This window comes from Peromyscus leucopus, chromosome 1 (assembly GCF_004664715.2).
Source record: "Peromyscus leucopus breed LL Stock chromosome 1, UCI_PerLeu_2.1, whole genome shotgun sequence".
Taxonomy (NCBI): domain Eukaryota; kingdom Metazoa; phylum Chordata; class Mammalia; order Rodentia; family Cricetidae; genus Peromyscus; species Peromyscus leucopus.
In genome coordinates, this window is record NC_051063.1 from 145,860,112 (window position 1) to 145,877,343 (window position 17,232).

The window sequence follows — 17,232 nt, forward strand, 5'->3', positions numbered from 1 at the left end:
CTTTTGCATTTCATTGCCAATTCCTCTTGGTCTCCTCTGCTCTGTTGGGACACTTTCTCTCTACCAAGCAGATCAAGCTTTGCACCTGCTTAATGGCTGTTGGTGGCTCCCCATTGGCTTCAGGGTAAAGGGCAAGTCAACGGAATGCTCAGATTCTGCATTACCTCCCTACCAACCACACTTCCCGCCTCACGTGCCAGTACTCGTTGGCCCTCCATCTGAAGGGTGCGCCATGTCAGCCATGGATCCTCTCTCCTGGCATGTTCAAGAGCCCCCCCCCCCAGGAGAACAGTCGGCTGAAAGGCTCCTAAACATACAGCAAGGGTTTATTTAGTTGTACTCCATGTCAAGCACTGGGAGTATAAGAAGTAAATCAGCTTTTTTTTTCTCTCTTTATGGGGCGCCCCCTCTAGAAGGGAGGAGACAGATAAACGTAAAGAAAAGTTTGTATTTCCATTGATGCACTGTCTTAGAAAAGGGCCACACTACAGACTTACCAGATACAAAAGAGGTTTACCCTCCAGATGGGGGAGCAGGCTGATGTGCACAGAGCAGCTGTTAGGTTTTCTGAATTGGAACAGTGACATGACAGGCAGAAAGGCTCTGACCAGGTGACCAGATCCTGTTTCTTTTGCCTTCATAGGAAGAGCTAATGAGAGGGCCCCTTTAATTCTCTAGATTCACTGTGGGCATGGTGTCCTGGAAGAAGCCTTCCTTCTGTAGACGCTCCTTGTCTGAGCTGTCACAGGACGAAGTCCCTCTCAAGGTGACTGTGAAGCTGGATTGGGTCTTAAGCTGGATCATCGCTGTAACCCGGCAGCCTCTTGGGAGGAAAAAGGGCCGGTCTTCTCCACTCCCATCCAGTGCCCAGTGCAATGCTGAGCCCCTGGAGCCTGGTCACTGCGGCTTTAAGGAGGCCAGACAGAGGAGGACCAAGAGCTGCTTCACAGCAGCCCACAGAAGTGCTAGGGATATGGTTCACACCAAGCTAAGTGCTGGAAGTTGCTGGCTACTGGACTTCAGGTGCAGGCTTCTGAGATTTGTAGAGGTTTCAATGCCTTCCTCAAAATACCGACTTTAACTATAACTAACAATTGAGCGTGCTCTGGCAGTATATCAAACAATAGCTGTATTCTTTTTCCCTTCTCGCCTTCTTCCCTATCTCCCTCTAATCCTCTTATCTCTCCTGATTCTTAGGCAATGGCTTTGTGATGCAGGAGCTGCTAAGAAGAATGGTTCTCTCTAAAACCATGCAGTTTGGCCTTGGCTGCACTTATGGCCAAGCTCTCTGCCTGGCTTCTAGGGGGAACCGAAAGCAGGGGCATCCACCAGGCGGTGGGTGGGCAGTCTGGGTTGAGTCTGGTGTGTCCCAGGAGGACTGCACATGGAAGGCAGAGCTGGGGGGGGGGGGGGGGGACGACGACTCGGGGAGAGTCGAGCACCTTCCGAAACCTCTTGTCCTCACTGCCCTTCCGTCTCTCCCCGGGTGAAAAGCTGGTGAGGAGGAGCCATTCCTCACTGTCCTTTACCCTTCGTTTTGAAGGAAATCATCAAAGCAGTCCTGTTTTCCTGGAGGAGAGGTGCTGAATACCGCTGCTGCAGCTTCTGGCAGGTTAAAACACATGCATTTCCACACACCTTGCTGTTTTCCACCAGATTTAGGGTGTTTTAAAATCCGCCCTGCAGTCTGGACTCGGGCCTTGTTCCTTCAAAGGGCCTGACAGTCTAGAGGGGAAGATAAGAGCTCCCTGCACCCCGCGCCCCCCACCAAATTCCCCTGAATACTGAAGAGAGGCTGGTATCTGGTATCCCTGTGCGGCCTCGGTGTTAGACGGTCCCCAGCACATGGCCCTGTTGTCCTTGAGGGAGGAAGCCAGCGAGGCTCTAGTTTCCTTTGTAACTTCCCAGTTCCTCTGTACATCTGCTCGCCCACCCCAATGACTTGTTTTAAAGTCCTGAATACAGGGTCGAATCTCTCATCTTCCAATGAAAATACATGTGTGGGTCTGTGTCTATTGCATGGGCACCTCTGGGTTTGGACACAAGCACTCCAGTGCTAAGGACCTCCAAGCTAAGAGGTGGCAACTTTTGGGATGGGGATCAGCAGAGGCTCACTTTTAGAAGACCTCTCTGGACAAAATCAGTAACCTAACAAAACAAAACCACTGTCTCAATGCCACCTTTTCCCCTTAGAAAAAAATCAGTCCATCGAGTGGTTCTTCATTGGCCTTCCCTGAGTGGCCCTGCCTGGTCACAGTGGTTCTTACTCTCCCTTTATCTGTCAAATGGGAACAGAAGGTGAGATTAATTTTATGGGGATGCGAGGATTAAGTGAGATACAGCTTAGCGCTAAGGCTATACTATTATTCACAGCCCAGACAGGCAGGTTGCTTCCTTCTCAAGGTGTCTTTTTTTGCTTTCCAAGCCCCCGCTGGGACCGAGTGGCCAGGGACGGGGTCCAATTGTGCTTCCAGCCCAGCGCGCGTGGGGAGGGGGACCCGGCTGCTGTCCAGGCCTGGACACAGGTGTGGCCCTGACCACGGTGAGGGCGTGACCGGCCGACGTCTGAGCAGGCCCGGCACGACACGCACGAGGACGAGGAGGTGGCCGAGGCCCCGAGCGTCTGCGCCGTCCCGCGGGGCCAGGGCTCGGCTGTGGCCGCGGACCAAGCGCGGGGACCGGTCACGCGCCGCGTCCCCGGAGCTAGCCGTGGGCCCGGGCTGGTCCCGGAGGCGGTGGGGGGCGCGCCGCCGCCGGGCCGCCACGCCCAGGGAGGCGCCCAGGCCCTCATCAAGTGACCAGTATCCCTTCCAGGAGCACACGGTCCTTCAGAGGGAAGAGCGCTCCAGCCTGCGGCCCCGGCGCCAAGCCACCGTCATCTCCTTCCTGTGCCGGGTGATCTGTCGTCTCACCCACCCGGAAAAACATAGTCCGCGCCCCCCCCCCCCCATGCCCTTGTGGAACGGCGGTAGCTGTGGAGACGGCGCGACTCTCCTTGCCTGCACCCTCGCCTTGCCCACGGCAAACCCTTCAGGACCCACCGAGAGGAGAAATCAGCCCTAAGAGGGGACCTGGAGGGAGAAGAAAGAGAGGAAGCCGAGAGGAAGGGAGAGGCAAGGCCGGCGGAGGGACACCGCGGCGCCCGCGCAGTGCGCACGCGCGCCGCGAAGAACGAGTTCCGGTCTGGCCGAGGCCTGACTCCTAAAAATAGCCCCGGTGTGGGGATCCGTGCGCGGATGTCCCGGCGAGTCCCGGGCTGAAGGAGGCGGCTCCGGGCGGCGCGGAGTGCTGTGGCGGGCCGGGCCGGGGCTGCGGCGTGTGCGCGCCCGCCGGCTGGAGCGGAGACCCGGTGAGGGGGCTGTGGGCTGCGGGGATGTGGTGGCGGCGGCTGGGGAGGGGGTCGGGTCGCGCTGAGATGGGGGGCGCTGGGGTGCGGGGTTGCGGGGCGGGGGAGCGGCACCGCCGAGGAGGGGCGCCCGCGGGGCTCCGGGGGCCGGGGCGAGGCTGGGCGCGGGGCGCGCGCCGGGGAGGGGGGCCCTCGGGGAAACGGAGGGGCGCGGCGGCGCGCGGTGGGGGCGGGGTGCCCCGGGCGGGCCCGGGGGCTGCGGGCGCGGTGGCGGCGGCGGCGGCGGGGGGCCGTGGGGAGGGACCGTCGCGGGCCGCCTCCCGGAGCGCGCCACCTCGGTGGGGGGGGGGGGGGCCCGCCGGGTCGCACCGCTCCTCCCTGAAAGTTGACGGAGTTCCCAGGGGGCCGCGGAGCCGCTGCTCGGTCCATTTCTCCAGCTTCGCGAACCGCGGGGTCCTCGGGCGCGCTAGACCTCCAGTGCGAGCGGGGCGCGGGGTCTGGGAGGGGGCGGCCCTGTGATCGCGCTTGAAGTTCCCCCACTTGTGCTTCGGGGAAAGGTTGGTTCGCTGGGGCGGAAGGTAGGGGTCTGAACTCTGCCGTGGGGATGTCGGTGGCAGGGTGTGCGTCGTCTGTCTGGGGCTAGCCCGGGCGGCGGCCGGCTCCGAGCACCTGCGGGTGCGGGGAAAGGTCTCGGGGAGTAGGGGGTTGCAGAAGGGACCCGCTTCCCTGCCCGCGGGGGGCGCGTGGTGAGACGGAAACTTTGCCTTTGGGTCGGATGTCATCTGTGTTTGGACAGTTGAGGCTTGCAGATAGGTGGTAAATGCAGACAAGTTTGGGAAAGGTGAGCCTTTTTGAATTAGCATTTCCTCCCTCTCCCTCGTGAAAGTTAAATTCTTGCTCAGATCTTAAATAGACTCCTAAACTCTGAAGCTAGTCTGTCATGATCCAGTAGAGAACCGTGTGTAGATTGAATACAACGTTGCATTAACCTGTATGTTAGTTTACTATGAAATTGGGATTCCAGTAACTGCAGTTATCTTGAAGACCCGCTGTGATGTGTTGACAACGGTATACGTATTTTAAAACTAATATTGTATAACCGTTTCCAAGTTTGTAGCGTAGTGTGTTTCCCTTACGTCTCGTATCATCCATTACTGTGTGACAGCGAGGTTCTCTAAAGCAGTAATGAGGTGTATATTACACAAGAGTGCTTTCCCTTTAAGAATCCGGCTGCGTTGTTTTGGCAACTGCTAAGTAGTCTAGTTGTCAGTTTTAAAATCTATGTTACCTTGGCAGTACTTGAACAGTCTTTGGAAAAGGTAAACAAAGTAGTGTTTTTTTTTTCAAACATACTAAAATGACATTTCTTTTAGTGTGAATTTAGAAAATAAGGATGAAGCAACTATTATGCTATTATGACACTCGTATATTCACTTTTGTCTTGTTTTTGTATATTTTTGGAGAGCTCTGACTATTTTTTTTTTTTATAAATGGCAACTTTTAGGGAGACAAATTCCCCCAAAGATGATTTAAATGATAGTAAATGTAATGTTATACAAATGGCGTGTTTACTGGAACACATCTGTGTGTCTATAAGACATAAAATTAGTATTTGTTGTGGATTGACTGAACTGGAATTACTTTTAATTCTCAGTGTATATTGTTGCAAAAGTTGAGAGGACAATGTTAAAATAGTGAAAGCAAAGAGCTAAAACTGGCCATTTTCGTGCTTGCAGACGACTCTAATAATTCTCATTGGAAGAGTGTGTCGAAAAATATGTATGTACTAAGACAGTCGATGCTTGTGAAGGATGGTGACCTCTCTAAATACAACTGTACTTACCATTTCCTTCAATTCATACTTTGTTAGACATAAAATCATAGTCTTTCATGAAGGTAAAATTGCACTTAACTCTTCTTATAAGATATTAAATTGAAGAATTGGAGGGTGATCAAAAGAAGGAAGAGCTGAGGCTTAAAAATGATTGTAATTTAGCATGTTGAATTATGCCTTAAGAGTAATTTAATTCTCTATAGTTTATGCTTCCACAACGGGTATATGTGACAAAGATGTTTTGTTTGGTTTTATTTGGTTTTGGTAAATGTAATTGGAAATACAGTTTTTTAAATGTTGAATTGTTTCAAATACTGGTTGTGTATTTTTTCACTATGGCTTTGTATTTGAAGGTGAAGTTTGCTAGTGTACTTAAATCTTAGTAGACTGTGTTCTGATTCAGGAGGGGTCCGCAATCTTTTTTTTTTTTTTTTTTTTTTTTTTTTTTTTTTTTTTTTTGAAGTAGCATGCTTGTCAGTTCACTTGGAAAATGGTCGGTTTTCCTTTTGCATCTTTTAGTCTGGTAAGAAGAGAAATTCGTTGTAACATACGGTAATGAAAATCATGGATGTTCTGAGGTATTTAAATTTCAAACATTCTGTCTTAGCATATCATACTCCCCCTCTAGAGATAAACTCATGGTTCATTGGAATGTTACAAAGTCCTAGTGTAAGCTTTTTATCAGTGAAGGGGCCATGAAAATACTGTTTTGTGTATTGAAAATGATCACTGTTGCCTTTTACAAGATTAAAAAGATTTCTAAATGTGTTCTTCATAAATTGAGAATTGAATGCCTTCTCCACTTTAAGTAGTTAAAGAAGAGTAAATAGGAGAATTGAATGAATTTTTAAGATAGGTAATCTCATGCAAGGATTCTGATTTGCAAGCCTTGAGGGAAGGCTCTTTGACTTTTTTTTAGTCAGATCTTGATTTAGATGCTAACTTTACTACTGACAAAATTAATGAACTAGCATCAGTAAAGTGGAAAAGAATTGTGCCACCTGTCCCATGGTATTAGAATTTAAATGAGATGAGTTCAGAGCTCACTGCTTGAGCCTTGATGTACAAAAATGCATGTTACTCTGTCTCCTTCCTTCCCTGTATCTTTTCCTATGAAGATTATGTATGTACGTTTGTGTGAGAGTGTTTAGTGTTTGTGACAAAGGACTTGGCACAGGAGTAGGCTCATGTGTGTAGTTGGAGAAGATATCCTGGTGCCAGTGTCCGTTTGCTCTCAGATTGTGTATAAAATGTTCACATTGATTCTTTAACTTGAGAGTTTTGATCTGTGATTGTGACTTATTTCTAGTCTCAACTCTACCCCAATTATTCTAGAATTAGATTTGAATATAAGTAGTTTTCCAATTCTTCAGTGAATTCATGTCTTGTATTACTTATGAGAGTTCTTTTCAATGTCTTTAACATTTGAATTTAGAAAAAAAGTATTTGTTCAACCTACCTATAATTAATATACTTGAAATAGCTTTTCATTAGTAAATAATCTCTGATATTTTTCATACTTCATTTTGCCTGGTCTGTGAATCTAAATGACTTCATCTACTTTATCTGTGTACCATATGATAAATGCACCCTCTGTCCATTTTATTATAATTAAATAGTATAAGCTCACTTGTTCATTTGAAAGTCTTATGTTATAGCATAGGCTTTGTTTAATAGGATTTAATTTAATAGATATGTTTATATTAATTTTTACAGACCAGTAATATTTGTATTAACTGGATCTATTTGATAAATCACATTTAATTTTAATATTGAGTATCTTAATAGTAACTGAAGGTGAAATCACAAGTATCTTAAGTTTAAAACATTAGACTGTGTATGTGATATTGAACACCATATTTATACAGTATCATATAGTGTTAGGTAATTTAATTCCATTAGTTAGCACTTGGTGGTGCAGAAACCAGAGAGCACTTTCTAATATAGGTGAAAACCAGACATTAATTACATTTCTGACAAATACCAGTCAAGGCTTTTCTTACATGACTGAGGATCAAACCTGGGTATCATTCATGTGAGGCAGCTGAGTCCAGCCCTTCAAGGCACATCTTTTAATGGCTGTTTTGGATTAATGTTATTTTTATTTTCAATGCAGAAATATGGACTTTGTGGATGTTTAAGAAATTCACAAAAGTTTTATGCTTTGAGAAATGTTTTCAGTAATGGATGTTGAGTTTGTGTTCTATGAGCTGGCCCTTTTCTCCTTGTTGTTCTTGTGACTAGCGCATGCATATGCATTTTGGCTTGGATTTGTTTGAGATATGACTTGTGACTCTTGGAGCAAAGAGCTACTTTCTGTTTGACCTGGTAAGATAACTTGTAACTTGTTTTTTTTTTTTTTTTTAAACAAGGTGCTCTGGCATTGCATAATGTCGTGTTTGCCTTTCTCACCTTTGGTCTTTACTCTTAGAAGTTTACCTGCTGTGTAAGATTAGAATTGTATTTCTAAAATTCAGACCAATATGTCAGATCGCTCTTTTTTAACATTTATTTTATGTATGTATTTTGCCTGCATATGTATGTATACCATATGTACCTTGTATCCACAGAGGTGGAAGAGGGTGTTGGGTTCTCTGGGATTGGTGTTAAGGATGGTTGTGGGCCACTGTGTGGATGCTGGGAACAGGAAAGGATCCTCTGAAAGAGCAAAAGTGTGTTTAACAACTGAGCCACCTTCAGCCCTACATGCCAGTTGGTTTAAAATAAAAAACAGAAACAAAAACATTGAAGGCATATGAAAGATAAGTAGAGGGGCTGTAAAACAAGGTTAAGAGATAGCCCTCTAAAATCAGACTGGTGAGTGAAAGGAACCACTCGACCTAGTGTTCTTCGTGAAGTCCTCTGTCTGAGGCCTGTTCATTGTGTGAAATACCGATCATAACATTGACTCCATAGAGTTGTTGAGAGGATTCTGTAAGGTGTGTGTATAGTAGAATGACTGATCGCATAACGTTCAGTAATTTTTCCTGTACTGTTGCTGTTCTGTTACTGTGGCTGCAGTTAGTCAATGGCTCACCTCCTAAGATCATTCCATTTCAGTCTTTCCAGACTCACACTGTCAGCCATTAACCTTTGCTTTCCTGCCTTATCCTAGGCCAGCTGTGTGCTCTTCACTGAAATAGCCATGTGTTTTTAAGGTGATGACTCCTGCTTTTTAACTTTCTAGATTAGTAGACAAGCTTGCTGTCTACCTAGACATCCATTTGGAATCTCAAACATGACTAGAATACAACTAGATTTTCCTCTCAACTATTCTTTTTTATTTCTCTTCCATCCATGATCTTGTGTTTCTAATGGCTTTTCTCACCTTAGTACATGACTTCATTCAAGCCAGAAATAAAATATTCTTGTTTCATTCTTAAATCTAATTCATCCACAAGTCCCGTTCTTCACAATTTATCTTTACATCTTTTATTCTCTATTGCTTCTTTATTTTAAGTTACTGTCTTTTATGTAATTTACTCCAGTTGTCTCCTGTGAGCTCTCCCACCTTCTCACCTACTTCCTCTTTTGGAGACAAGCCTAGGCTGGTCTTGAACTTGCTGTGTAGCTGAGGATGACCTTGAGTTCCTGATCCTCTAGCCTCCATCCCTCAAGTGCTTGGAACTCAAGGCAGGAACCTGGAGGCAGGAACTGAAGCAGAAGCCACAGAGGAATGCTGTCCGTGGCTTGCGCAGCCTGCTTTCTTATACAGCATTAGACCACCTGTTCAGGGGTGGCATCACTAACTCCATTAACCATTAATCAAGAAAATACTTCACAGATTTGCCCATAGGACACTCTGATGAAGACATTTTCTCAATTGAAGTTCTTTTCACCTAACAAGCTAGTGTCAAATTGACCCCCACCGCCCCCCAGAATTAACCAGGACCCTCACACATGGATTATTTCCTTTAAGACACTTCTGTGGAGTCTGATTTGTTTAGTTTTTTTCCCTAGTTGTGGTCTTTTTTCCATTATCTGAATATGAATTCCACAAAGGCAGCGAGATCTTGTCAGTCATTAACAGTACACTGCCTGCATTTAGAAGATACTGAGTATTGGAATGAGTGTTTCTGTATCTCTGCTCACGTTTTCTCTGGTGGTTGAAATGTTGCCTTGCTTATAGACTTCCTGAACTACTTATCCATTTAAGTCCTAGTTCAAATGTTATCTCATCCATGATTCCAGCTTTAATCTCTCTTGATGAGTTTTTCTCTCTGTTCTTGTATGCTTTCCAAAGCACTGGATACATAGATTATTTGTAGAATAAATCTCAGTTTGGGGTATTGTAACTGATGCCACTCTCCTGCTAGATCAGAAACCAGCTTACCTATGTCTATATCTACCATCCTATTTATTGATAAGGAGTGAATTCTGAGGAAATGTTCAAGTTGGTTGCTCTGATCATCTGAAATAACCGGCATCCCATTTTCTCAACTCCAATTTTTAAAATTTTACTTTCTAGATCATAAACCCTAACATACATTTTCTGTAAGTATTAGCATATTTTCATCATTATTACAAAGGAACGGATTTGAGAGCTCTTGAGGACCAGTGGCATTTCCTGAGTCAGTTTGCCTTCTCATAGTGTGATGGTAGCCCTGCTGACTAAAGGATGTATTTGTTTCTGTTTTGAAATGTATAATCTTATTGTTCTTACTCACCCAAATTCTCCCTGCTTCCATTCTCTCCTTTCAGTTTATCCAACTAATTTCACATTATTTCAGAAAGGTTCCAGTTTAACACAGTATTCAAGAAACACACTACTAGTTCACCTGTATTGCTAAGGAAAAACTTGAAACTTGTGGCCAACACTAGGAACCTACCCATCATTTGTAATAGTGAAAATAATTCCACATGATAAACAGTTGACTTAGAAGTGAGCTTTTGCAAATTGGGTACTACTTGAGTATACTGTTTGTTTTGATACTGAAGACATTTTTGTTAATGGGGGTAGATTTAATTTGATCACGTGGATTATGAAAGGATGTGAAGAAGCTAGTGGTTAAGTTTTTCCTTTCAGATATGACTTAATTTTCCCAAATTTTAGTATTGACAGAAGACTTAAAAAAAATAATTTTGGAAAAAATTCCAGCTTTGAGAAAGTGAAAGAGTACTGTAAGTTACCTGTCATCTAAGTTGGCCAGTCATCAACATTTGCCATATTTGCTTTATTACTTTCTTTTTTTTTTGTCACTTTTTGTGTTTGCAGAGTGACCACAGATTCTAGAAACATTATTACCTTATTTACAATTTAAAGCTCCCTGATTACATCTTCTGGAGGATGCCAAGGGATGCATGTTTGTTTAAGATCAGAAACACAGCTAAGACCAAACATACAGGTGCCTGCCTGTATAGTAGTGGCTGGAAATGCTGCATGAATGTGTGTGTACATTGCTAACAAGGAAACCACATAAGAAACATATGCTATTAACATACACTGTCAGGAACCTGCTGTGCAGCTCTCCTTTTCCTCTTTGCTTTTTTTTTTTTACCCTCCCCTTTTCTTCTTCCTCTTTCTATTATTTTTATTATTGAGTTGCTTGGAGTAAGTTATACACATTGTGATCCTTTCCTCCTAAACGCTTCATCTAGTACCTTTTAGTAACTGGGACACATTCTTTCATAACCACTCTATGATAGGTGTAAGAAATTTAATGTTGATATTATTATTTGATACAGTTCATATTCAGATAGTCTCCAGCTATGCCAGTAATATTTTTAATGACATTTTTCATTCTGATATTATATGTTGTATTTAGTTGTTATAGCTCTTGGACTGTTTAAATATGAAACAGTTCTTCATCCATTTTTGGTCTTTCCTAACATTAATAGTTTTAAAGAATGTAGGGTCTTTATTTTGATAGGATTGTCGGTCAGTTAAGATTTCTTCTTTTGCTTCTTTGTAATTGCATTCAGGTAATGTCTTTGTGGCATAATTCCATGTTCAGTGAGGAGACGTGCTTCATCACATCTGGAGGTAGTTTAATGCCAGCCTGGTGATGCTTGTGCTGTTTACTGGGAGAGCTCAGTGAAAGTTTTGCCTGCCAGTTTTTTCTATTATAAAACATGTCACCATCTCCTTTGTTGTTATTGAAACATCTGTTTCAGTTTACCCAAAAATGTTCAGGTAATGGTTTTGGTGTCTGTGGTGATGCTTGCTTGAGTCAGGTACACACACAGTGATTGCAGATGGTGTTTTTCCTCCTCCTCCTCCTCCTCCTCCTCCTCCTCCTCCTCCTCCTCCTCCTCCTCCTCCTCCATGTTTTTTGTTTTGTTTTGTTTTTTGAGACAGGTTTTTTCTGTGTAGTTTTGGTGCCTGTCCTGGATATCTCTCTGTAGACCAGGCTGGCCTTGAACTCACAGAGATCCGCCTGGCTCTGCCTCCCAGCGTGCTGGGATTAAAGGCATGTGCCACCACTGCCCGGCTCTCCCACTTCTTTTACACTATTTGGTGAGTAAATCCATTCTGTTGTGAAGGGATTTTCTTTCTCCCCTGTTTCATTGGACCAATATGAATTCCTAGGTTCTTTTTTTAATCACATAGGGTTATTCTCTATTATTGTCCTTACTCATGAAAAAACATTTCAAATTAACCCACATTTGGTCAGTGGTAACTCTTTGGCTTTACTCATTGCTTTTTTTGACAAGTTCTCATTATTTTTGGATCACTCCTTTTATAGAACAGTAAGATAGTCTGGGATAATCTTAGGATTTTCTTGCTGCTATTCTAGAATTAGCTATAACATTATTATTTTTTAATTAATTAAGTTTTGTATGTATGAGTGTTTTGCCTGATGTGTATCTTTGTGTCACTTGAGTGCCTGGTGCCCACAGAAGCCGGAAGAGGACTTTGGTTCCCCTAGAATGGGAGTTACAGACAGTTGTGAGCCACTATGTGAATATTGGAAATTGAACCATGGTCTCTGGAAGGGTAGCCAGTGCTGAGCCCTCTCCTCAGCTACACCTCTCCTCCGTCCCTTTAAGTGAATAAGAGTATAAAAAACAGAGAACTGGACAGTAGGTAATGTCATCCAAGTTGCATGGTTTTAGGCTTCTTTTAACTTGTCAAACTAAGAAATGTTCAACATAATGTTGGTTCCTCAGGTGGTAGATTGTAGTTTGTCTTTACATTCCCAAATCTCAGGAGAAGAAAGTCCCCTTCTCCACCATCAAGTCCAGGGCCTATTGCTGTCACTAAAGCTAAATATCCAGCCCTTTGAAATGTTACCAATCTCAAGTAATGCCTGACTCTTTGCAGCTGATTCTTCTACTTAATTCTTCAGTGGTTGGTCCTTGTTTTCCAAATTGTATTCGAGTTTTCATGGGAGTAGGAATCCTATTTCATAAGTCTGTATATGCTCAATAAGTCTGTTTTGTAATATTTTGAACATGGTAGTTAGCCATATGCTTATAATATATAATCAAAATGAATCAATGTTGTCTCATATCAAAATTAATAGTCTGATGTTGTTTAAATTTTGTGGAATCTGTTCTTTTAAGTGAGTTACTAATTCATGTGTTTAGTTTTATAACTTTGCTTTATTAGAATAAATGATAAACTAAATTTTTTCACTTTTAAACAATCTCTTGTGATTAAAATATATAATTAATGAACACCAATGTGTAATATTGACATTGTTGCTCTAATGCTTTGCTTTTTACAAACTTATAAAATGAGATTACATCTAAATCTTTATTAATTTTGTCACATATTATGTACCTAATAGACATTACATTTTTTTTAATGGAAGTAAAATTAAGTGCCACAATGTATGGATTCAGAGTTAGAATTATTTTTCGACCCATTCAGTTTCTTTGGTAATTTTACTTTACTTTTCAGTACCTTGTTTATCTGTTTCATTGAGGTGCTGGGGAATATATGTGAATAAGGCTTGTCTTTCATAGTTAACTTGAGAGTGTTGGGGAAAACACGTGTTTGTATCCTGCTTTGGTTGGTTGCTTGATTTTGATGTGTTTAACACATGCAGTGTGGAATTTGGTAGAAACACATAGTAGGAGCAGTTAACCTAGGTTCAGAAGCCAGGACTACTTAGCTCCAAGGAATTGATACATGAATTAAAGCCTAATTGATACCTCTTCAACACAACTCTTGCACCCAAGGCTCAGGGAACATCTAGGAAGAGTGGGTAGAAACTTTGTAAGAGCCAGAGGACCAGGAAGTCTGTTGTGTGTCTCCAAGACAGGACAGGGAAGGTACACCCATGATACCTTGCCAACATGACTGCCTAAGCAAGATCCAAAGAAGTACAAAACCAATAGACATACTTAACATGGAAGGGGAATTTCACAAGGCCCCACCCATTGTGAACCTTCTTAATAAAGATATACCATCCTTCAAGAAAAACAGAACAAAAAATGTGAAGAGGGAGAATAGAGCTAACTAGAACCAGATTGCTTTAAAGAAACTTGAGAGTACTTTATGATTGAGCAGGAAGTGGCAGACAGGATGTCCACCAAATAGTAGTGGAAGCTAAGGTTAAATTGGAATCAGGTTATGAAAAACCTTTAAGCTTTGTTAAGGTACTTGTACTTGATCCAATGAAAATTGAAACATCTTAAGACCAGGAAGAAATGAGTCAAAAAAGCAATGTTCGTGGGACTGGTCTAGAGCTCTGTCCGAGTAGAGTATGTACAAAGCCCTAGGTTTGGTCCCCAGCATTTGGGGGTGGGGTTAGGGGTGATGGTGACATGATCTAGTTGCACTGTGGAAACTTATCTCAACATTTGAAGTGGTTGAGTTTGGTGGTCAGAGAGAAGAATGAGGAGGTTTAAACCTGAAAAGGGCACAGGAGCTTGGCTAACAGTGGTGCGGAGAGGATTGAAGAAATAGATGTATTTGATATCTAGAAGTAGGCTAAAGGAACCAGTGATGGAGCGTATGATAAAGTTTGTGCGCTGGGCAGTTGTGGAAGGAATGGACTGCTAACTGCTAGAGGAAGTACAGAAGGAAGAGCAGATTTCAGATATGTAGTCAGAGAGTGTAATCTATGACATTACTACCAGAAGTACTAGAGCTCTCGGTAATGATATGGCTTAGGAATTTTGTCCTATAATGGGTGTTGGAAGAGGAATGGAAACGGAGATATGAAGTGGTTAGGGAAGTGAAAGGACTTAACTATTAGGGAAAAAATTCTGAGGGTGTGTCTGCCCTAAGGCAGGAGACCCTGTCTTGATAATCTCAAGGTATTCAGTGTTTGGTTTTGGAAAATAGAAGTGAAAAATTCTAATGCTATATTTTCAGCATTATCCTAAGTGAAAACAAAACACTCCTTCCAATAAAGACTTTTTTCCAAACAAAGCAAGAGATTATTTAATGCCCTAGGCATTAAAAGTGGCTACTCAGTAGTGGCTAAATTGCTCCAGCTATTAAAACTTATGTTAAATAGTGGCTATAATTGTGAAACATCAGATTTACAGATGATGGGGTAAATGTCTTATATATTTACAGGTATATAATTTATGTATAATAATCAAAAAGAGGCCATGAATTTGAGAGGGGGCATGGAAGGGGCTAAAGGGAGGGAAAATGCGAGGTGTTGAAGGGAGGAAAGGGAAGTGGGGGAAATGATGTAATTATATTTTAATTAAAATTTTAAAATGAGGTGAATAATGTAATGGATCAGTGAACATCTTAGTATCTTCCTAATCATTATTTATATTTCGTATTTTAAACTTGGACTTTAAAAATGATATACATATTACCAGAAAATATATGGCATTGAACTCTGCAATACTCATTTATGTCCCAGCAAAAGTCATTCTGTGTGTATTCTTTTATTTTTTTTTAATATAACAAATTGGGTGTGAATTGGAACAAAGTGATGGAGTACTGTGCCATTGATAGATCATTTTGAAATATCATAGGAATTATCTTAATTTACTTAGTTTTTGTATAAATTAGACTAATGTTTTTTTTTTTTTTAAATGTTCTTCCCACTAATAGACAACCTCAATTTGACTGTGGAATAATGTTAGGAGAAAAAAAAAACCTTGAGAAAATAGGTAGAGTGTTTGTGTGTCATGCAACTTCCTTTAATGTTGGATGTCTTATAAAACCATAGTGTAGCAATCAAAACCAGGAACATAATAGTGATATGGTGCCACTAACCTATTAAATTTTTATCAATTTGTCTATTACTAACCCTTTTCTCTTCTAGGATCCCACTCCATTGCATTTGTTCCTTGTGTCTCTTGGGTCCCCTTAACTCTCCTGTCTTCATTCTCTCCTTGTCCATAAGACTTTGAAGGGATACTGTCATTATTTTGTAGATTGCCCTGCTGTGTAGTTTTCACTGATGCTTCCTTCAGATTGGGGATTTTGCAGTTTTTGCAGTAGTGTCTCTGAAGTAATGGCATTCTGTTAGGAGATATGTTTTGTATCCGGAGTATATAATGTCAGTATATAACATGCTAGTCTGTTCCCTTCATTAAGGTGCTGTCTGCTGTCTTCTCTGTGAAGTCACAGTTTTATAATTGATACATATCTTCAGGGAGATATTTTGAGGCTCTGCTAATTTCCGGTATCTCTTCACACTCTCATCCATTCATTTTAGCATCTATCTTACAGCACTTACAGCACTATGTACCACTGTGGAATTTACCTACTGGTGATTTTGTAGTTTCTTTCTCCCTTAACCATTTATTAATTGATAAGCCTCTGTAATGAAGAGGCGTTCCTTTTCCTTCACTTACGTGTTGATTCGTTATTATCAGTACAGACTCAAAGATGCCCATGTTATTTTGTAGGTTATAGTCTGATGTAAATCATGTTGCTCAGATTGTTCTGGTTTGACCACTAAAAAGCTCCTCCCTTTCTCCTGTTCCTACTGACATAATCCGTATTCTTTCGGAACACTTTCTTACAAGAAACTCCAGGCTTTATATTTCCCCATCTCAACTCTAGAATCATTTCTAGATAACCTTGACTTCCTGTTTTGGTGGATGGTATTTAGAAACCCACATCTGGATACTGATGTGTTCATTGATACAATGAGATTTATTACTTATTTTCTTTATCCTTTCCTCCTTTCCTTCTCTCCCTTCCTTCTTTGGTAGATGGTGCTGAAAATATATGTGTGTGTACTGACTCACATATGCACACACAAGTCAGTTTTGTAGCACAGCATTTGTATTCCAATTAGAGAACCATACGGTTCATAGGATCAGCGAGGTTAGGGAAACAACACTCAGAAACTTTACCAATGACACATTAAAAAAAGGGTAAATAATTTGATTTCAGCCATGTTCAGTTAAGTAATACATAAGTGCATAAAATATGGCACTTTACAATGGAGAAAATTGCTTATGTGAATGAAATGTCCCAAGCATTGTGGCTTGTGAGTTATTGTGAAGTGGTAGAATTATAGAAATCAAATGAAATACTAGATATGGATGTATGTGTCTCATAAGATGTGTGGTGAGCTGTTGTAACTCTGTTGAGTCAATTTTCCCTTTTACATCTTGGTATTTGTGCTGCATTTCTGTAATGATTTGTATTTCTTCCCTACTTTCAGCTATTTCCTTGATTTCTTCATGTATTCTATCTGTTTTTAATTTTAGATTTCTGATTCTTGGTGGCTTTCATATCCTCTAATGCTTGCTTGTGTTATCTTAATTCTGTTTAGAGTATTGGTTCAATCACTTTTTTCTTCTCTGAGGTGATAGTTTTGGGTTGAGAAAGTATTCCCTATTTGATATGTATCAAATTCTGTTTTGTGATTTTTCTGTCTTGTATAATATTAGCGGGACCAGCCTTAATATTATACATCCCAGAGGCTCAGGAGAGAGAACTACTAACAGTGAGGACTATTTCGGGAAATAGAACCTGAGCACACCGAGCTCTATAGTCCACTTGCTTTAATTCCTCTGGCATAACATCCTATATACACAGCTTCAGTTCTGTTCTCGTGCCTAGCTCCTTTGTTGCCTGATTTCTCTCTTGTTTATCCACTGTTCCCTCTAAGTTCTATCTTAATTCTCTCTGCCTCATCTAGCTCCTTTTCACCTTGTTCTTACCCAGCTAGGA

At 42.0% G+C, this 17,232-nt stretch overlaps 2 protein-coding genes across 9 annotated transcripts in view; one reads left to right on the top strand and one right to left on the bottom strand.

The window, feature by feature from the left end:
- Positions 1 to 3,181: 3,181 nt before the first annotated feature.
- Positions 3,182 to 17,232, top strand: part of Mef2a (myocyte enhancer factor 2A) — a 126,792-nt gene continuing 112,741 nt past the window's right edge. For 2 of the 8 annotated variants that reach the window (XM_028872796.2, XM_028872797.2), the window contains exon 1: positions 3,182 to 3,349. The gene's annotated coding sequence lies outside the window, so the exon portion shown is untranslated. The remainder of the gene's footprint in view (positions 3,350 to 17,232) is intronic. The other 6 variants (XM_028872800.2, XM_028872801.2, XM_028872798.2 and 3 more) reach the window with 3 other exon arrangements.
- Positions 3,202 to 4,128, bottom strand: LOC114695513 (vegetative cell wall protein gp1-like). The gene has a single exon (XM_028872861.1). It carries the CDS (start codon positions 4,126 to 4,128, stop codon positions 3,202 to 3,204), a length of 927 nt encoding a protein of 308 aa, XP_028728694.1.

Excerpts from the sequence above, each read along its gene's own strand:
- LOC114695513 (XM_028872861.1), bottom strand. The coding sequence starts at position 4,128 with ATGACATCCGACCCAAAGGCAAAGTTTCCGTCTCACCACGCGCCCCCC.